Source organism: Callorhinus ursinus, unplaced genomic scaffold (assembly GCF_003265705.2).
Source record: "Callorhinus ursinus isolate GAN/ISIS: 27379988/994484 unplaced genomic scaffold, GSC_fseal_2.0 scaffold4, whole genome shotgun sequence".
Taxonomy (NCBI): Eukaryota; Metazoa; Chordata; class Mammalia; order Carnivora; family Otariidae; genus Callorhinus; species Callorhinus ursinus.
Window position 1 is genome coordinate 70,572,861 of NW_027397066.1, and position 21,753 is coordinate 70,594,613.

The following is a 21,753-nucleotide window of genomic DNA, read 5'->3' on the forward strand; positions in this document are numbered from 1 at the left end:
GCAAGATATAATAGTGGAACTTGGAGATACAAATGTCATTGGGTCTTCTGTTAATAATCTACTTGGAGAGACATGTTGGGATATATAGCAACAAAGATTTAAACAACAGTTTAGATAGCAGAAGTCAGGAACTTCTGTGTGTTCGTCAGATTAGATGTACATATAATCAGTCTAATCTCACTGCTTTTAATTGCTCTGGAGCCTCCCTATGTTTCTTAGAAAAATAGATGCTATTCCAGATAAGATTGTAACAAGAGACTTAATGTTTGATTTTTAAAGAATTCAGGTGGGACTAAATTTAGGGACCAATTTAATTGGTTAATGTGACATCACAATGTGACGTCACTTGTTCTTTTACCAAGATGCAAAGTTTGAAAATCAGGCTGTGATCCATGATATACTGCAAACCTTGTCATGTATAAATGTTTAATGTTTTTAAGTAAATAAAAGAGATGAGGTCAAGTCTTGAGGAAAGTCATTTTCAATTGACAAGTATGTCAAAAAACAGGGTAAAGCCTATAGGTGATCACTAAGAATTATTTATTAGCCTTCTGAAATCCTTTTGATAAAAGGATTCTGTTTATTCTTCATTTCTCCCTTTATTTTCGGATAGTTTACGAGCTGAAACGTGTCAGTTCTCAATTACACTGTAATTACCATTAGGACAAAATACTTAATATTACAAAGATTTCTCAGCAGTGGTCAGTGGTGGGTATCTCATGATCTGTCAGTAGTCAATATCTGCTACAGCAAAAATTCCTGTAGCACAAACAGATTGGAAGATTGGGTTAAGAGTTAATTATTAAGAGACTCTGACCTGTAATTAGAGAAGGATAAAAAGGACTCGAATTCTTCGGTTTTGGAATGATTGCATCTCCCTGGGAGAGTGCTGTACAATTGGTTGACTAACACAGAAGAGCTTATCATCCTTGGTCAGTTCACATTTTTCTCTTGTCCTTTGTTTTTAGCCTGAGCCTCCTACAACAAACAAATGGCAGCTGGACAACTGGCTGACCAAAGTCAGCCAGCCGGCAGCACCCCCGGAGGCGCAGGGGAGCGCAGAGCCCCCGCCTCGGCACCCCGACAGTAAGGGCAAGGGTGGGGGCGACAGCGGTGGCCCCACCCCTGGTCACGAGCGCTCGGAATCCAAAGATCCTCCCCTCAAAAGCTCCAGCAAAGCCCCTCGGGGCTCCTCTGAAGGCCCCCACGCCGGCAAGAGAAGTTGTCAGAAGTCCCCCGCGCAACAGGAGCCCCCGCCGAGGCAGACTGTCGGAACCAAACAGCCCAAGAAGCCCGTCAAGGCCTCGGCCGAGGCAGACTCGCGGGCCAGCCTGCAGGTGGAAAGTGAGCCAGGACCCCCTCCGTACGGCTCCAAAGACCAGCCTTCCAAAGACAAGCCCAAGGTGAAGACGAAAGGGAGGCCCCGTGCCGGAGACAGCAGAGAGCCCAAGCCCGTGGCGCCCAGCCCCAGTGAGCGGAAGAAGCACAGGAGCGCGCCGCTGGCCCCCTCAAAGGCTCTCTCGGGCCCGGAGCCCACGAAGGACAATGCAGGGGCCAGGAGCCCCGAGCACTTTGCCCTGGTTCCCCTGACCCAGAGCCAGGGCCCACCCCACGGCGGTGGCGGCGGTGGCAGCAGGACTAGTGGCTGCCGGCGCGCTGTGGTCGTCCAGGAGGACCGCAGGAAGGACAAGCTCCCGGGGCCCGCAAGAGACCCCAAGCTGCTGTCCCCGCTCAGGGACACTCCTCCCCCTCCAATCTTGATGGTGAAGATAACTCTGGACCTTCTTTCCCGGATACCCCAGCTTCCTGGCAAGGGGGGCCGTCCGAGGAAACCCGAGGACAAGCAGCCCTCCGCAGGGAAGAAGCTCGATTCGGAGAAGAGAGGCTTTGACAATTCAAGCAAGTTGGCCAAAAAAAGAAAGGTGAGTGAAGGGGGCCTGGCCTCCCTCTGCAGTGTGGATTGTATGTGCTGTTGGCCTGGGGCTGGCTATGACCCCTGGGTTGTCTTAGAAGCAGGAAATCTTTGATGTGATGTAGCCTTTGCTCCTATACCAGAGTGACCCTGTCACTGTGGACCAGCATGCTCTCCACTCTGTCCCCGGGCATTGGCATATGCTAGATCCTGCAGCGATCCTGCTAGTTGGAGAAAAGGTGAGGCAGACGTGGAAAAGGATATCTTGTTATAGGATAATGTAGCATTTTGGGTATCCTTTTATTTTTTCTGCTAACAGTGGTATTTACCACCCTACCCATTATTAAGTTTTGCCCTAGAAATTAGTATCTTACATGAACTGAAATGTTAATAAGTATTCTGAATTACTGAAAGAACTGCTATATGCTAAATTTTACTCCTGTGGTAGGATCCTTTTTAATACTGATACTACATCTATATTTTAACTCATGGCTGCCTGACACCTCATTAATTTGAAACTACCAGATTTAGAATTTCTGACCTCTATTAAAGACTTTTATCAATAAGCAGAACATTATAAAGAAAGTTACAAAGCTATTAAACTCATGGTTAGGATTCCTTGTTGAGTAATACTGGACTGATAATGATATATTGTGCGGTATTGAAACTCTGTCATTCTAGTTATCACGATTTTTAGAAATTTCATTTAAGGAACGAACATAGTGGGAAAAGAACAACATTCATGGGGCGCCTGGGTGGCTCAGTTGGTTAAGTGTCTGCCTTCGACTCAGGTCATGATCCCAGAGTCCTGGGATTGAGCTCCAAATCGGGCTCCTTGCTCAGCGGGGTCTGCTTCTCCCTCTCCCACTCCCCCTGCTTGTGCTCTCTCTCTGCCAAATAAATAAATAAAATCTTAAAAAAACAAACACACATTTATACACTACTTAAGATCCTGAGTTAACTTGGACATACCACTATTTTGGACAGTCTCCTTCCTTCCTATATTCTGAATCAGTGAGCTCCTGATATACTTTTTTGCTGATGCTTCATGGTAAAAGATGAGTGAATTTTTCCCCCAGTGGCATTCCAACCTAATCTGTTCAAGATTCAGAGTGAAAGGCACAAGAAGGACCAAGTCTTTCCTGCTGACAAGGGATAAAAATTTTTAACACTCTTATAAGTACACAAAAAACTTCTTCCTCAGTCGTGGAAGTTGAGCTAAGAATAGCAAAGATCAAAAAGATAATGAAGCCTGTTGTCCTGTCTGTGATTTGACCAGTTACTCTACCAGGTTAAAAATATAACATGACTTTATCAAATAGCAAAGCGCGACTCTTTTCTTCAGAAGCTTGTTGAATGAGACGTGAGGGTGTGTATTACCACCATAACCACAGCCGGCAGCTCAAGCTCGGTGGTGTCCAGTCCTCATTGGTGGTGCTGTTTCAGCTAGAAGAGGGCATATTCCCATGTCAGACAACTTTTAAGACAGTCTGTGTGTGTGTTAAAAGTGTAAAACTTTATGGATGAATTTGTGATGGGCCCGGCTAAGAAAAAGTTTCCTGCATCTCATATCCCCAAGAAAGGTTAAAAAAATACACTCCTTGGGGGCACCTCTGACTCTTGGTTTCAGCATAGGTCTTGAACTCATGGGTCATGGGATCAAGCCCTTCATCAGTGGGGAGTCAGCTTGAAGATTCTCTCCCTCTGTGCCTCCCCCCACTTGCTCTCTCTTTCTGTCTCTCTCCGTCTCTCTAAAATAAACAAATCTTAAAAAAAAATTGCACTCCTTTACCTCTCCTTCCTCCTGGGAAATCTTTTTATCACTTATCCCCCAACTGTCATGATCTTGTCTAGTCTCACCTTCTGCATTAGCTGGAGTGGGGAGAAGTATTCACTTCTAAAATACTTACTAACCAGGTGGGAATGTTAGAAATTGGAGGCTCCCCAGACAGTTCTCAGCCCAGTCCATACCCAAGTGCGAATCTAGAAGCAATTGACTGTAACTCTGGAATGGGAAACTCAGCTCTCCCTGTTGAGTATGTGAGCCGTGCACTCTAAAAAGCTGTTCCCAGCCCTTGGCCTTGCTCCACTAGGGCAGCTCATTTAGCTCTCTGTCAAGAGGATGGAGAAATAATGACCCCCTCAGCTGAGTCAGATACATGCTTTCTTGAATGCTTTGGCAGGCAGCAGAGAGATCTGCCCCTGGGAACAGTTTGCCTCTGTGCTGTGATACCAACAGGATCAGGGTCTGAACCAGTGGTTCCAGACCTGGCTACACATGATGGTCACCCCAGGAGCCTTTATGGCCGACCGCAGGGTTTGCACCTTCTTCCTTACCCCCCTCCATTGATGTTTTCTAAATCCTAATGTCTAGCAGAGCTGGGAACCGCTGGAACAGAGCCATACCACAGGGCTGAGGTTGCACAAAGCTAGTTCTTTGGATCGAGACATTTCTCCAGTGTGCTCGGTTTTGACATCATGGATCTAGGCAACGAGGAATTCCTTGCCTAAAGTATGTCACTAGTTAGAAGCTGTCAGATAAGTCAATTTAAAAATAATCCAACTGTATACTTATTTCATGATCAGCGAATCCTGGTCTTTCGGTTTTGTTCCTGCTGGGTTCCAGGTATTATGAATATTGATCATATGAACCTGAGCTCCTTCCCGGTGTGGGTGGGCTCCCCCCTTTCCTGTCGGGACCCTGACTCCCACTGTTCCGGCCTTCCCCACAGAGCGCCTGCTTTCCCCCAGCATGTGTGCCCAAGCCCCAAGGCAGGCACGGCTGGTCTGTGTTGAAGCCTGAGCACTTTTCCACAAACTTGGATGGTGAAGATTGTTCATTGCTTTCAATTTCAGTGTGAACACTAGAAAAAAAAAAAGCTCTCTGAGCAGTTGAAGAATATGCCTGATCCTTCACATTAGTGAAATTTTTTCTTCTGTATTTTCTTTTTTAATTTTTCAGTAGACTCCATGCCCAACATGGGGCTCAAACTCACCACCCTGAGATTGAGTTGCATGCTCTGCTGACCGAGCTGGCCAGGCGCCCCTGAACTTTAGTTTTTCATTTAAATTCTGTCTGTTCCTTCTGTGGTGCAAAATTCAGCAAGTATTTTCGGAGGGTTATCAGATCCTTAAAGCCATTTTAGACTTAAAAGCAGGAAAAGATCATCCTAAGGACAAAATGGTGGATGATGGCAGTTCTGCTGAAGCTGTCAGATGTGGCCCCTGGAGAAAAGTATTTACTACCTTAAAGGACTGGGCAGGGGGCAGTTCATGATGAAAAATGGAGAAAACTTTGGGAGAAAATAGGCATGACTTGACGTAGTACTCCCTACAGAAACTACAAATTTCATCATCTAGCTTACGGTTTAGAGTTTAAAATACAACTTGTATTTTCATTTATATAATTTGTAAACCAAGCTTATGTTTTCCAGGCTAGGAAGACATGGAAGTCGGGAAGTACAATAGAATAAATAAAGTCAGTCGAGCACAATTGAGAGTGTTCTAACAACACACCTAACTTGCATAGCACTCCGTGCATGAGTTAAGCGTTCTAGGCACTTTTGTAGGTAATATCTCTTTTTAAAAAAAAAGATTTTATTTACTTATTTGACAGGGAAAGAGAGCACAAGCAGGGGGAACGGGAGGCAAAGGGAGAGGGAGAAGCAGGCTTCCCCCAGAGCAAGGAGACTGACGTGGGACTTGATCCCAGGACCCTGGGATCATGACTTGAGCCGAAGGCAGACGCTTAACCGTCTGAGCCACCCAGACGTCCCTATAATATCTCATTTAATTTCACTCATTGTATAGATCGCCTCTCAAATAAAATGCCAGACTGTCCTAACCATTATGTAGACAAATATCTGAACAAGGAGGTATATTCATTCAAGTCTGCCTTTTTATTTTTCTAAACAGTTGCTTCACTGACCAAGAAGCTTTGGCATTTTTGGAAATTACGTTTCAGAACTATCATTTATGTCAGTTTTGGGGAATGGGAAAAGGAAGTTATGGGATGTGGTGGGAAAGTGTGCATTTTTATTGCTTGCGGATGGTTGGTTCAGTCCCTTCCTTCTATCCAAGATCTGACTGTCTTTCCTTGGATTGTTTATTCAGACTAACATTTCCAGTTAGTCTTCTTCAAAATCAAGGGTTTGAAAGTCATCCCTTATAGTTTCCTAAAGCCACTGATGTCTGATTTCTTCATGCCTTGTTAATTGCCCTAAGAAGAGCATCATAACCGAATAAGCATGGTTGCCAAGGCCGTTTTAAACCATTCTTATGCCTGTGTATTTCCTCACCAAGAAGAAGGGGGGAAAGTGGGTTAATTTTCCTTTTCTGTAGTACTTATCCCAGTGACTGTAATCTGTCTTCTCAGTAAGGCCCCGCCCTCGTTCTTGGTACTGATTGGACCTGGTGTCCACTGTGTCCTCATCGTCTTAGTGAACCCCTTGCAGAGGCAAATCCCGAATTTCCTAGAAGGCTACTTCTCCACTTTTCCTGTCCCCAGGTGCTACCAAGCCCTCTTGCTTCCCTGAGGGAGGTGACGGTCTTAAAGTTTGAGTGCCAAGACCCTACGGGTTACTTGCTCAGCTGCTTCCTTTTCTAGAGGCGATCCAGGAAGGCGCTCACACACTTGGATGCTTAGCAGAAGTAGTTCTGGAGCTCGTGCTGACTCCTCCCAGTCCAGTGATGTTCTTCTCTTTCATACCTGATGGTTGGTTGGTTGGTTGGGTTTTTTTTTTTTTTTTTGTACCCAGGTGTCTGGTTGGGGGCATTACTGGAGAGAGGCACAAGGTCACAGCTGAAGATCAGTGTACTGACCCTGACAGAGTGCCGTCCTGGCTCAGTCCCTCTGTTGTTCCCGCTCCTGCCACTCCCGTGTGCCGCGTCCTCACCCCCACCTACCCTTCTATGTCCATTGCCTTTTCACATGCTCCTCGGCTCTGTCATAGCTAAGCTCCTGGTAGAAACTCTGTGGCCTTAAATGAGTGTCCGTTTTGAAAAAGTTGTCTTCATTTTCCCTTTGCTACCTGTAAGTTCTTAGATAGCAAGCCAGGTGCTGGGGCAGGTCGGAGGCTGCCCTGAGGTGTTCTTCAGAAACCGGCTTGGCCCAGCACAGCCCCCCTCTTCCTTTTATGGTCTTTGTACACGCCCTCTGCTGTCCTCTGTAGAGGGCGCAGCATCTGACAGGTAATCCTTGGCCTCCTGACCCAACGGGTTAAGAAAAGTAAACAAGTTAGTGAAGGACCAGTCATCAGCCAGCAGCCTTCTTTTCTTGTTGATGCAGTTCCTGTTGAGATGCTTGTCCTTTTGGAAAGAGGGAACTTCCAAAGCCCAGAGCTTACACAGGGTTCCCTGTAACAGGGTTTGATCTGTGGCTAAGCCACAGGGCACATGAGACTTCCTTTTCCTCTTGAAGGGTACATCACTCTTCTCTCATTTTCAAATGGCTGCTTGTCCCAGAAAAATCTGAAGAACTCCTTGCCTCCTGCTTTTTGGTCTTGAAATTCAAGACTTCATTTCTTTCCACTCAGTACTGCTTGGTGCCCTCTTTAATAGCCCTTTCCTAAATCCAGCCACTTAGAGTTGTAGCGCCATCCTGCTTCCTGGGGCCGCAGCTGTGCCCCTCAGCCGCTCAACTTACTTTCTGTGCCACTTGACAAATATTTACTCTGGAGAAGCCTCTGTGATTGTTCCAGACAGAAGATGACAGGGTTTCAAGTGCATAGTGTACAGAAACACTGACCTCAAGCCCACAGGCTTGAACTCAGTCAAGCAAGGACAATCACCAGAAGGGGAATGTTGCTTCATTGGGTTTAATGGCTTAATTTCTGCCAACTTACAGAATATGATCAGTTTGTCAGTGCTGCCTATCAGTGTCATAAGCATATTACGCCAGTAAGTGCCACCACAGGTGTTAAATGTTAGTGTCAGTGTTTGTGTTTGTTGATTTCTTGGGGTTTTCTGGCTGTTCTCTTGAGTCACCAATTGGCACAAGCCAGAGGTATGTCCAGTTCGTGAGGGTTGACTCACTGTGAGTCTTATTTTCATGTGTGGTGTATAAGGTCTGCCACTTTGGTTTATAGTCCTAACCAGCATGTCCTAAGCAGTGTGAAGATATACAAACAAAAATGAACTCTCATTCCACCTCTGGGGTTTGGTGGTGTTTTGTTTTGTTTTGTTTTAAGGAAGTAACCTTGTGGACAGTTGATGTCTAGTTTTCCCATGGGGACTTATCTATGTGTCATTAATTGCCTAGAAATACCTTCCACTGGAAAAAGTATATATTGCTATCTGCCACATGTACAAGTTAATATCTGTCTGGATATTTCAGCAAATTCTGTGACTTTGCCCAGAGAGAAATCTCCCATCATCTCTCACTGCTTGCTAGGCCAACTTTCCAGCCCTTAATCTAAGACGGAGGAGAATTCACTGGGCCCACCGGTGGCAGAGACTCTTGGGCACAGTAGGTTCTTAACTGACAAGAATAGCAGGGTTCTATTTTAACTTAGTCATTTCCAGTTTACTCTGTCTTCTCTGCCAGCGTTGATGGTCTCTCAAGGGTCACCATTACAAGTTGCTGGATGGGGATCTGTGTGCTCTGCGGAACTGCCGGAGGCTTCTCCTGGCGTGTGCCAGCACCTTCCATTTCTTCTGAATTGTGCTCCAGAATTCTGCTGCTGGCCCATGACGTCCATGCTGAGGCCACAAGAGAAACAGCTCTGTCAAATTCCCTCGACTCCTTCAGCTGTGCCTTTAAGACCCTGTTTGTTTACGTCACATTATCTTCTTACTAGGGTCCTCCAGGGTGCTTTTTCTCTAGTCTTCTGTAATAGTTATATTTCTGAACAACTGGTTTTTATCTCCTCTAACCGGTACATTTTATGTTTTAAATTTTATTTTGTTAGAGGAGGGGGAGGGACAGAGGGAGAGGTGGGGGGAGAGAGAGAGAGAGAGAGAGAGAGAGAGAGAGAATATCTCGAGCAGACTCCTGGCTCAGCACAGAGCCCGACAGGGGCTCAATCCTGCAGCCCCAAGATCATGACCTGAGCCAAAATGAAGAGTCAGACACCTAAACGACTGAGCCACCCAGTCACCCCTAACCTGTACATTTTATAATTCCTTCTTCGAATTGGCTAATTGGAAGTTCAGAGCCTAATTTGCAGCGTGGCTCTAGAAAACTGTAGTACAATACTGTCCACTAGGAATACAATGTAAACCATATATGTGATTTTAAATTTTCTAGTAGCCACATTAAAAACTATAAAAAGGCAAGAGACCAGTGAAAATAATTTTTAAATTTTTATTTAATCCAGTGTATCTAAAACATCACCACTTCAGCATTTTATCAATATAAAAATAAGTATGTTTCCCATTTTTGCACTAAGTTTTTGAACTCCGTCGCTTTGGATCAGCCACGTCCAGGTTCTGTCTGGATGCTGTCGGGGGGCCACTGGGCTTGTGCCGGCCATGCAGAATGAGTCTCGAGGAGGGTAAAAGCCTTCCCTTGGATTCCATTTCTCTTCTCTCCCCATATTTTCCCTTCTTCATATTCTCACTTGTTCACACACCAAGAGATTAGAAACCTGTATCTTTATAAGCCACCTTGAATGATCCATTTTGAAACAAGAGAGAAAGTGTTTTTCCGGAGGAGAGCTGAAGGGCTGAATGGCCGCGCACACTCAGACACATGTGTTTGCAGAATGTCTGGTGGAGGAGGGGCACATTTTTCCTATTCCCCTTCCTTTGAGCTGCTTATTCATGTCTGGGCAGAGCTTGAGCCTGCCCATCTGAATTTATTCATTTTTTCTTGGAGAGATTCAGGGAATGAGGGAGAGACCAGTGGTGAAAGTCAGGGCCTCCCACAATCAGTTAATTTGAAGAATGTTTTTTTTCCTCTAAGGCTTTAAGAGAGGATTTCAGGTTTTTTAGGGATTGTCCTAGATTGACTGGGTAGTGTCCCAGATTTCTCTCTTGGTGAACTGACAGTTGGAGGAGTTTAGTTCTAAATGTGCATCAGAATTAATTGAAGGACTCCCACCAATCACTTTATTGTCATTTGCTGTTCTTCCCATGGAGCAGTTATGTGAACTCAGACCAGTGGGAAGGAGGCCGCCATGAAGTCACTGAGTCTATGTGAGACTTGCCATAAACTTGGTCTGTACGTTGACAAGGGGAAAAGACTTTTGCCGTGAAAAATTCTTTGTTCTCTTAATCATTGTGTGTGTTTAGCGTGCGCTTTAGTTGGTATAAACAGATGTTTTTGAGGTATGTGACTATAGATTTAAATATCCCTTCTGTTTATATTCTTCCCTCATTAAAATTACACTTATCCTTCATTTTTTTTTTTTTTTAAGATCTTATTTGTTCATTTGAGAGAGAGCACAAACGGGGGAGAGGCAGAAGCAGACTCCCCGCCGAGCTGGGAGCCCCGATATGGGGCTCAATCCCAGGACCTGGAGATCACGACCCAAGCCGAAGGCAGACTCCCAACCATCTGAGCCACCCAGGCGCCCCTTATCCTTCTTTTTTTTTTTTTTTTCAAATTTTTTGAAAAATAGAAACATGTGTCCCCATATATGTATAGAGAGATATAAAGACAGTCTCTTAAAAAGACAGAAAGAATGACAGTTGTGTCAGTGAAAGAGGAAAAAAAAAAGTTAGCTGGAATCCCAAAGCAACTATTCTTACTTTGTTATATGTCTTTCTAGTCCTGCCTATAAGATAGAGACAGAGGGTTTTGTAACCCTGTTTCTTTCTCAGCAATATACTTATTTTTCATTAGATGAAAAGTGAGCTTTAAGTACTCCACTCCTAATTTTATACAAAGAATAAATTAGCGGGCATAAGTGTATGGTCCTTTCGAAATAAAGGGGGATGTCCTTACTCATAAAATCATCCATTGTTACTTGCTGTGAATATGCATGTTTTATTGATTCTTTTATATTTAGAAAAACATCAGTGATGTGTTGGGGACTCTTACTTAGCCTTCCTGTTGCCAGCTATTACTTAGACATAGAGATCTCCCTTCCCTGGGTGGGAAGGGTACTCCTTCCTTGTGCGAGAATCTGTCTCAGGACAGATCTCATCAAATCTCCATTGTCTGCTTCCCTCCACCCCCCAAAACACACACAGTATAGGTACTTAGAAGTTTGCTGTGTGTGTATAGATGTCGTCGAAAGTCCAATAACTCATTACCTTTGCTGTGAAGTCTTTTGTTTTGTCCGTACATCTGTTTGTAACAGTGTACTTTGTTATGCTACACTAATAGGCTGAAGCAGAGAAAGACCATGATAGCAAGAAAGCCAGACTGGAGAAAGAAACCAAGTCACAGTCATCATCTTCATCCTCCCACAAAGAATCTTCTAAAGCAAAGTGAGTATAGAGATTAGCAACCGCCCTGAAAGGTGATTGAGTCTTCCCAGGTCTTGAGAGGGCAAAAACATTTTTCTTCTGCGGTAGGAGTGGATCAGCACACTGTTGGGCTCATCTTGATGAGGCGCTAAGTTTGTTTCATGTTGCTTTTATCCATGAGGACCTTTTGGGAATTAACAATTCATTGAGTCCAAGCTTAGGTTTATCAAAGACATTTTAACTATTGAAAATTTCCTGAACATCTGGAAGTAATTTCTTTCTAAAAGAATTTTTCATAAAAACAAAGGTGCTATTATTATCCCTACTTTGCGGAATTGGAAACAGAGAAAATGACTTGTCCATAGTCACAAAATTCATGACAGATGGAACTGGCACTTGAACCCTGGGAGCCTGGGTTCAGTGCTCTTTCTTCAGGCGATTCCTGGAAGTGTCCAGGCCTATTCACTAAGTCTCTTGCTTTGGAGAGAGGTGGGGGACGGGGGGTAGTTCCAGGAAGGTGTGACTATAAACAATAACTGTTATTCACTCTCTGGTTTATTCAGGAAATCGCTTCATACGATGACTTGGCAAAAGAAAGTGCATAGTGTCACTGGGTGGGAGCCAACAGATTTGGGAGGGAGGGAGCGGGGAGGAGGGCGAGAGAAGGTGGCAGCTGGCTTGGCCGCTTGTCAGAGAAGGTTACAGGTTAGGGAACAGCTAATAAGACTAACTTGGTTGGGGGGAGTTGGGATCTGTGGAGACCCTGGGAGCTTAGTGACAAACCACACAACTTAATCCATTATTCATAGATCGGACTAGATCTTTCAAAGGTATCCAAAGTCCCTGAAATTGGGCCTTTCTACAAGAATGGATTTCATGCTCTGTGATTTCTTAATTTTTGGTGTTGTCGGCCATTTTATCTTACAACTAAACTACTAAAGTTAGGTGGTTCGGGTTCTGTCTTAACTTAAAATTTTGCATGATGTTTCCTTCCAGAACACCCAGGCCCTCCTCTGAGCCCTCAAGGAAGGAAGCGCTTCCCCCACCACCTGCATCATCGTCATCGTCGTCCTCCTCGTCCTCCCAGAAGCCAGCCAAGCCTGCACAAAAGAGGCCAAGGCGGGAAGGCGACTCCTGCAGCCAGGACCCTCCCCAAAGTGCCAGTAGTAGCAAGGGCAACCACAAAGACTCTTCCGCTCCCAAGCACAGAAAAGTCGAGGGGAAGGGACCCGGAAGCAGTACAGAGCACAAGGTAAGTGGGGGGGGGGGGGGCTGGAACTTGTGGCGTGGAACCCATCAGTACATCTTCACTTTGAATTCCCAGGTAAGAGAAGTTCCTAAGGATGGTATTTCAGAACTCTTCATCCCTGCAGATAAGGCAACGATGAGTTGTGTTTAAGGTTCTACCACGTTTTAGAGGGAGAGTAAAAAAGATGGTTAATATTCCATGTAAGTTTAGATGTCAGTTTATTCTTCCTTAACGAAGTGGTTCAGAGGTGAAAAATCAGAATAGATTTTTGTGTTAATTTTCTATCTGGTGCTTTGCAGTAAAAAACGTTACCTAGCTTAGTTCTTGGTTCACACGTTTGGTATCAGATACTTTGGTTTTTGGTTGTAATGGAAAAAAAAATAGCCACTTTCTCAAATAATAGTCAAATATAAGGTCCTTCCTTCCTGCTAACCTGGGGTGGGGGGGCACTACAAGAAAATGTAACTTTTAGCTTTGTTGAGTGCTCTTGGACATTCTTGTCTTACATCTTTTTGGTCCTCAGTACAGTCAGTACCTACAGTTGCGGATGAATCTAGCTGGGAAAATGCTTAACTAAGCTGCATTGTACAGTACTTGATTTCCTCTTTTTGAACTACTGTTTTGGGCTAGTTTAGAGGGGTGTGGTACCTTTAGGTCGATGGTTGTAACTGTTGGAGTGTGACCTGTATGACGATTTTTTAAAAGGGACCTTCTGGAGATACTGCATATCCTTTTCTGGTGCCTTCTTTGCCAAATGGTAACTCGAAACCAGGGAAGCCTCCAGTGAAGCCTGACAGGTAAGGGCCTTGGTCCTCCTGTTTCCTCTGCCCCTTCTCTGCTTCCTCCCTCCTCCCCCCCCGCCCCCCCCTGCCCCCGTCTCCTCCCAGCCTTTTTCACCCCCTTCGTCTTCACTCCTCTTGTCTCAGTCTAGTAATTCCAGGTTCCTCTGACCCACTGCTGATCTTTGCTTCTCTTTCAGACAACAAGCAGATTTTCACATGAAGGAGGCCAAAAAGTTGAAGCAAAAAGCAGAGTTAATGGTCAGTTTGGCTCTTTCATCTCTTTGGTAGAATGTTTTCTGATAAGGTCTCTGTGGTCTCATTGAACTCCCTATCACTGAATGGCGGGGGGGGGGCGACATGGGTCACAAAGTAAAGCAGGATCAGCAGGTCTTAAGAATCGAGGGGTAAGGGATTCTTAGTGAAATTATTCGCTTTGACTCAGTCTGAACATGAGTGAATGAATAGACAGGGTACCTAGTGACAAGTTTCACATCTAAATGAATGGAAGTTAAATCTACCTGGTGGTGTTTGCTTTAATACACGAGGGCTTCCTCGTGCCACTGAGTCAGCTCTTCGGCTGTGGGAGACGAGTTCTGCTATTGAAAGTCGATCAGTTTGTGTTTGGCCTAAAACGTTTCAGAAACTGAGGTAGTCTGTGCTCCCAAATTGTCTTAACGCCCTTGAGATAATGGCCCGAGGAAAGAGTAGACCGAGTGCCGTTCGGTAAAATTTGAACATGAAGGTAATAATGATTGCAGTGTGGGTATACGTGCTTTTACAAAATGAGCTCTCTTTCCCCAGTGGCTGCTGGGATGTTCTGGGAAGCGGTGCTTTGTGGTTAATTGCATCCATGATTGAATGTGCTGTTCATCCCTGCTGCAGTGTGATTACATTATGCCTGCCCTTTGTCGTGTTCAAACATCTGAGGCTCGGGGCCTTTTATTTATTTCATGTGTGCTCTGAGCCCCAACCCCTGCAAATACCATATATTGAACCTTATACACATGGGAAGAGCGTAGTGCCCCTGAGACCCCAGCCTGCGCTCTCCACCCCAGTCTGCAGGCAAGCATCTCTCCTCAGATCCTCAGACCGGCTAGGGAGGGCTGGACCTAAGGAGGGCTGGGCCGAGACCCTGTTATCAGCCCCTGTTCATCAGGGCAAGATGCTTATCAAGTCCTTACTATGCGGGAATGCTGTGAGGGGTTCAAAGATCAGCCTCTGCCTCTAGACCTGTCTCCGGAGCAGCCCCGTTCCTAGGATGGCCGCATCTGCACCAAATGTGACAGTGTTTTTCCTGTCTCTGCCTTCCAGCTCCCCAGAGCTGGTGCCAGAACTGTGAGAACCTTTTGAGTTCTGCAAAAGAGTAAATATTCAGTACTTTGTCAGCCGGTTGTCTAAAACTTGCCCTGACATTAGACGCTTTCAGCCACTAGATTCCTTCATTATTTTTTTTAAATATTTTATTTATTTATTTATTTGACAGAGAGAGAGAGACACAGCAAGAGAGGGAACACAAGCAGGGGGAGTGGGAGAGGGAGAACCATGCTCCCGCGGAGCAGGGAGTGCGATGCGGGGCTCGATCCCAGGACCCTGGGATCATGACCTGAGCTGAAGGCAGACGCTTAACGACTGAGCCACCCAGGCGCCCCAGATTCCTTCATTATTCAAACAGTAGTCCAGGGGACTTTGTTTTTGTTTTAATTAATTTATATAGATGCACCTCTTCTTCCTCCCTAAGCTGCCCGCATATCCCAGTGTGCCCAGTTCAGTCCTGGTTTATACCTTGTTGCATCTCATTTTAATAGCTAATAATAGCTCATTTCACTCTGAAAATATGCTGGTTTGGACAAAAGCCCAAATGGGCAGCCTCTTTATTCTTTAGTTCTCCTTTATTTGCACAAGGACTCAAATTGGTCCATTTTGCGTTCCAAATCATTAAGTGCACCACTGAACATAGAGGAGTGTCTTTTTTTTCTCTGCGTCCTACTCACTGTTGAAAAGGGAAGTGAGGCCGCTACTCTTGAACCCTGTCTCCAGAGCTACCCAGGGGGCTGTCACAGGAATGTTTTCGTTCTTAGCCTTACAGAATACTTCCCTCAAAGAAGCGGATATTGGCAATTTTTTTTTTTTTACTATAGTTCCTTTTGTTTATACACTAAGGCCAGTATAAATCTTGGAATTTCCATGAAGGAGATGGCATTAAATAAACAAATTGAGGAGTTAAATTCTCACCAGTGAAGCAAACCAGTAAAACCCTGTACTGCTGGTTTAGTGGGGGTGTGCCAATTTGATCTTTACTCTTTCTGTCACTAATTTTTGTTTTTTTTTTTTTGAAATGTAAAACGGACTTTTTATTAAACATAGAAAACATATTTTTCAAGTACAGGAAGTTGACAGCACTTAATAAATACCATACTTAATGTTTCAAGTTTTTCTTAATTTTTCCTTATTTTTTAATTCTAGTTAGTTAACATATAGTGTAATACTAGTTTCAGGAGTAGAATTTAGTGATTCATCACTTACGTATAACACCCAGTGTTGATCACACAAGTGCCCTCCTTAAGAACCATCCCCCATCTGGCCATCCCCCACCCACCTCCCCGCCAGCAACCTTCAGTTTGTTCTCTACAGTCAAGAGTGTTTTATGGTTTGCCTCCCTCTCTGTTTTTATCTTATTTTATTTTTCCTTCCCTTCCTCTATGTTCATCTGTTTGGTTTCTTAAATTACACAAGAGTGAAATCATATGGTATTTGTCTTTCTCTGACTGACTTATTTCATTTGGCACAATGTCCTGTAGTTCCATCCACGTTGTTGCAAATGGCAAGATTTCATTCTTTTTGATGGCTGAGTAAGACTCTATTTTATATGTACGTGTGTGTGTGTGTGTGTGTGTGTGTGTGTGTGTGTAGACACACACACACACACACACACACACACACCACATCTTTATCCATTCATCAGTCATTGGACATCTGGGCTCCGTAATTTGGCTTATTGTATATAACGCTGCTATAAATATCAGGGTGCATGTGCCCCTTTGAATCAGTATTTTTGGGTAAATATCTAGTAGTGTATATGTTGGAACATAGGGTAGTTAGTTCTGTTTTTAACTTTTTGAGGAACCTCTCTACTGTCACTGATTTTCTGAGCCTGGCTTTCTCTAGAAAAAATAGTTTAGAACAAAGTTATTTTTAAAAAGTTAGCAGCCCCACGCCATCTTTCTTTGCTGATATGTTACCATCTCCTTATACTCCTCTTGCATCTTTGCTGTTTTTAATTCTTTTTGAACATACCAAGTTGGAAGCATTAGCAGAAACTACAAACTTGGATATGTGTTAATTGGTTGCTCTTATAACACATGGTCCATATGGCAAGTGTAGAGAAAAGGTGGGGGTGCTTATTACAGTCTCTGAAGAGCTGGCTGTGTTCCAGGGAGGAGAGCATTCCGTGACACCGCGTGCCTTCAGGTTTAGGTGACCATCAGTATTTGAGCTCATTCATGTTTCTACTTGCCCTTTAGGGGACTCTGAAATTTTATCCTCCCTGGCCCAGGGATAGCCTTGTACACTTAACCCTGACTTCCAAATGAGATTGGATAATCTATCTGTTTGGCTCTAAAATATATAAGACGATTATTGTTAGACATAAGTTCTAAGATGCTCCTAAACCATAATGTTTCCTATTGCTTATAAGATAAACTTCTACACAAAGAAATTTGTGTCTGCATCATTCTGGGTGTGTAGGAAAATCTTCTCATGAAAATCACTTAATTGTACACCAATAACAAGGGGACGATGTGCTTACTGCCTTGGTTTGAATGTGTAGCTTAAGACTTTGAGAGAGTAGTCTTAATAAGATTGTTTTCTTTTTCCTACTAAATTTTCGCTAAAAGAAATTTTGCAGTAGGTCAGAGCCAACAGGCTTTGGTTATCATTTTGAGTTCCCTTGTTCTCACGCTTTTCCCTAGCCGTAATTAAACTAAGACAGTGGAGGGAAGTTGAGGTAGAGGATGTGGTTGAGAAACTATAAACAAGTCTGTTTGAGGCCTAACACTGACCATGCTCTTCTACAGACGGACAAGGTTGGGAAGGCTTTTAAGTACTTGGAGGCCGCCTTGTCCCTTATTGAGTGTGGGATTGCCACAGAGTCGGAAAGCTCGGCGTCCAAGTCGGCTTACTTGGTGTACTCGGAGAGTGCAGACCTCATTAAGTAAGTGCCACGTCATTTTGCCATCTTGCTACGTGCTTTTCCTTCCTCACCTTTTATTGTTTGAATCCACTCGAATTTAGTAGGAAGACAACTTAATAAAGGGGAGACTTAAAAAAAAATTTACTGATCCAGGACCATTCCTTGGGCCCGAAACGAAAATTGTATTCTAGATGAAGTGATAAAACGGAGGGACCGGGTCCAGCTCCATCCTTCTGCCAAGTGCACCGTGAAATGCCGGACCATTCAGGGAGAGCCCGGTTTTTCCAGTTTGGCTGTCTTATCAGATGCACTGGCAGCTCCGTGTCCGCTCCCTTCTTTGTGTTTGGGCAGGGGACGCCGTGAGGACACACGTTTACGTGGTTTCCAGCAGGTAACAGGCCAGAGAAGAGACGTGTCCTTGTCTGCTTTGCCGAATGGCCTGAATTACTGCTCTAAAGCCTGGGGTTTTCTTCTGCGTGGTTTTCATGTCTTCACATCTTCAGGAAAATCAACATAAAACCAAGACAAACCTAATAAGGTATCTTTGTGCCTGGGATTTTCTAACTGCCTTTGGTTAACCTGATGTATTTTTATATTTTCCTGTAGATTTATAATGTCATTGAAATCCTTTTCAGACGCCTCAACTCCACAAGAGAAAATATTTGCTGTTTTATGGTGTGTACCTTTATTTTTCCTTGTCTAAATAGTATTTGCTTTTGCATCTTTTGCTGTTATAAAAAAGATTGAGTAATTTGTTTTCTTAACATGGAAATTGATAATGAAAGGCGGAACAATACCAGAAAGTAGGATGTGTGGTCAGGAGGTTAATCCCGCTGATAGTCATTTCTTCTGAAAGACATCTGCCATTTTACTGTTGACTCAGTAGATGCTTTGGTCTCATGACTTAAATGATATTCTTGTGTATTTGTGGTTTTCCACCAATATTTACTTTGTGGGGAGGGACAGAGGGAGAGGGAGAGAGAGAACCTTAAGCAGCCTCCACTCTCAGCGTCAGCTTGATCTCAGGACCCTGAAGTCATGACCTGAGCCGAAATCAAGAGTGGGATGCTCAGCCGACTGAGCCACCCAGGCGCCCCTTTGTGTCTTATCTACTTTTGATGTTAGTGTGAACAGTATAGTAAGATTCTTAAGATGTTCTTCCTCATGTAATGAGGAAAACCCAGAGTGTTCCTTAGACTATAAAGGGTTAATTAGATGGCTTTGTGTAGTAGTGATACTCGTGTCTACAAAGTAATTCTTGACTTTAACTTCTGTTTATGTTCATAGCATGCGTTGCCAGTCCATTTTGAACATGGCGATGTTTCGTTGTAAAAAAGAGACAGCAATAAAGTATTCTCGTGCTCTTAACGAACACTTCAGCAGTTTTTTCAAAGTTGCCCAGGCACCTTCTCCATGCATTGCAAGGTAATGAAAAATCTAATTTAAATAATTCTCAAAATCAAGCTATCTCTTTATTTACCTCTTGCTTTTGCAACCATTTGTATGACTTTGGCTTTCCAAAAATTGTGTACATCTATGTGCTGATTTGCTCCTTAAATTATTAGCATATTTCGACCTTTTTGAGGAATAGGTATAAGTTAAGGTGTTTGCTGAGTAAATAACATAAAAAGATAATTACAAAGAATATAGGGTCAAAATTTTAGAGCTTTGAGGATCTTCAAATATGCCTAACAACACACAACAGAGGCAGAGCCAATCAGAGCCAAAGTCTTTTCTCCGTCTACATGACGTTGTCTTGGCATTTCAGTAAACAAGAACTTTCCAGAACTGAATGCCCTTATCTAGGATCTATGACAGTAATATTAAGAATGAAAACTATCTCTAGCTGACTCCTGCCTCCTTTGTGAACTGAAGGTGTTCATCTGTGCCATAAGATGTTGAAAAACAGAATTTTTGTGCAGGTGTTGTTAAGATGAAGTTAGAATTTTCTTCCCTGTAGTACTTACCTAGCATGTTTTGTTGTTGTTGTTGTTGTTTTATTTGGTTATACTCCTTGAAAAATTCCCCGTTCTGATAGGTTTTGCTATTTTAAGAATATCACCTAGAAAATTGCCCCATTTCTAGCACATTCAAGAGAAGGGAGTCCCATATGGCCTCTCTAAAAAAAAAAAAAAAAAAAAGAAAAAATTAAGAAGTAACTTCTTACCTCTGAAAATTTTCATGACTCTCACCTCAGATGTTAATTTTAAGTCAATACATTGTCAGTCATATTATTTTAAATAACTCCTTCACCATTTGTCCAGCCACTATATAGCAAGCACCTTCTTTGTACCAAACCTTGTTTTTAGGTACAGGGGATAAAGCAGTATACAAAGCAGACAAGAATTTCTGCCCTCATGGAGCTGCCACTCTAGTCCTTCACAGTGTACATTCTGCAGGGGACACTTAGGGTCCCTGCAGCTCCCTGAGGGCAGATGGACCCAATCATGAGGCTCCTGCTGTTTGACCCATCTTTCCATTACTTTTTATGTCTAAATGTTTTCCTCGTGTTTCTCACTTGAGGCCCGTCAAGGCCCTTGTTAACTTGCACGTGCAGGTATATAGCCAGAAGGAGAGTAGATAGAAAACTGCATCCCCTGATGCGCAGTACCTCTTGCCCAGTCTCCTCAGAGGCTGTCCTGTATTCATCCAGTCATTGATTCGTTAGATACTTGGGAAGGGCCTACTCTCTGTGTTAAGTGCTAGAAATGCAAAGATTCATAAGAAATGGTCCCAGCCTTCAAGGAAGGAAAAGGAATAGACAGAAGAGTATAATGGGATGTGAGAAATGCAGTGGATAAATTAATAGGTAAATGCAAAGAGACCAGTTCAGGTGGTGGCCAAAGAGAGGCCATGCTGTCTCCCTGGGGTCCAGAAGAGGGCCAAGTGTGGAGTGGATGCTCGGTCAGTGTTTGACTGGATGAGAGAATAAATATATAGGAGATTAGAACTGTCTTCCCAGGGAAGTACTGTCTTGGTGGAAGTTAGAACTGAGGGTGGGGGGAGGAAGGGATTCCAGGCCAAGGGAGTAGACTGTGTAAATGGAGCAAGCATGTTCGGAACATAGATGTGCCCACCTGATTCTGGGTCCGGCGAAGGACACCTTGCGTCCGTCCAGCTACTTTCTCTATTTGGTGGCCCCATTTTGTTGTGTGCCATGAAGTAAATTCCCCAAATCCTGAAGGCGAAGGGTGTCTCTGATCTTGTAGAAGTGATTTTCATCTTGGCTAGTGCATCCCGAACTTTGTAACTTGGACTGCAGTCCCAGAGACAAGAAGTCTGTAATCTGCGGGGTTAAGGTGATGAACCAGTTCTCTTCTTTGTCCCGCCTCCCAGAAGCACAGGCACACTGTCCCCTCTCTCTCCAATGCCTTCTCCTGCCGGCTCCGTCGGGTCCCAGTCAAGTGCTAGCAGTGGCGGGAGCAGCGGCATGCCTGTCACCATCCAAAACATGACGTCGTCTTATGTCACCATTACGTCCCATGTCCTTACTGCCTTCGATCTTTGGGAGCAGGCTGAGGTCCTGACGAGGAAGAATAAAGGTAAAAGGCTCTGTGGTGGTAATTCCCGGGGCATGGGGATCGGGAGGGAGTGCCGTTGTTGGTTTGTATTTTATGTTCAGTGTTCTCAAGTGAAGGGAGTGTGGAGCTATTTGCTGTTCTCCCTTCTGCCTCATGACCCAGCCGCAGTTCTTGCTTGAGCCCTGTGGCACGGAGCCAAGCCTCCGTGACCAGATCTCCGCAAAATTAAAGTAGAAGTGGTTGCAGCGCCTCGCCCTCCAGACGTTCTGGCATCATCATTTCAGCCCGAGCTGAAGTGCTAGCGAAAGGGCAGGGCAAGTAAAGACAGGAAGGGACCAGCTGTCTGCGCACAACCCATGTGGTACGTGAGGTAGTGTGACCTAAACACGGAGTCGCACGCTTGTTTTCAGTATCTGTTGAGAAAGACGGTTAGCAACGGTACAAGAAGCGTGGCATAGCACACAGTGCTGAGGCTTCTTTGAGAAGAAGAAACCTTGGAGAGAGCCAAGGCTTAGGTGATGGTAGAGTGTGTGCCGTTCGAGGAACTGCTCTGTGAGCGCCCAGTGAGCACTGAGTAAAAGCGTACCTGTCACTGCCCCCGAATGCCACTCCGGATTTTCTCCTGGCTGTAGGGAAGGCAGGGGCCAACTAGCTGTAGCCACTTAACTTTTCTCATAGCCTCTTAGAATTTTACTTTCTTTCTTAGCAAACTAATGATGCTTTTCACCTGTTGGGGTTTTTTTGTT

At 44.3% G+C, this 21,753-nt stretch overlaps 1 protein-coding gene across 6 annotated transcripts in view; it reads left to right on the forward strand.

The window, feature by feature from the left end:
* AFF1 (ALF transcription elongation factor 1) overlaps window positions 1-21,753 on the forward strand; it is a 202,702-nt gene that overhangs the window by 175,193 nt on the left and 5,756 nt on the right. For 5 of the 6 annotated variants that reach the window (XM_025887178.2, XM_025887181.2, XM_025887182.2 and 2 more), the window contains 9 exons: window positions 969-1,922; window positions 11,184-11,287; window positions 12,263-12,518; window positions 13,221-13,312; window positions 13,495-13,555; window positions 17,371-17,507; window positions 18,093-18,161; window positions 18,774-18,911; window positions 20,823-21,028. In XM_025887178.2, the coding sequence (XP_025742963.1) occupies window positions 969-1,922; window positions 11,184-11,287; window positions 12,263-12,518; window positions 13,221-13,312; window positions 13,495-13,555; window positions 17,371-17,507; window positions 18,093-18,161; window positions 18,774-18,911; window positions 20,823-21,028 (2,017 nt within the window). The remainder of the gene's footprint in view (window positions 1-968; window positions 1,923-11,183; window positions 11,288-12,262; window positions 12,519-13,220; window positions 13,313-13,494; window positions 13,556-17,370; window positions 17,508-18,092; window positions 18,162-18,773; window positions 18,912-20,822; window positions 21,029-21,753) is intronic. The other variant, XM_073891900.1, reaches the window with a different exon arrangement.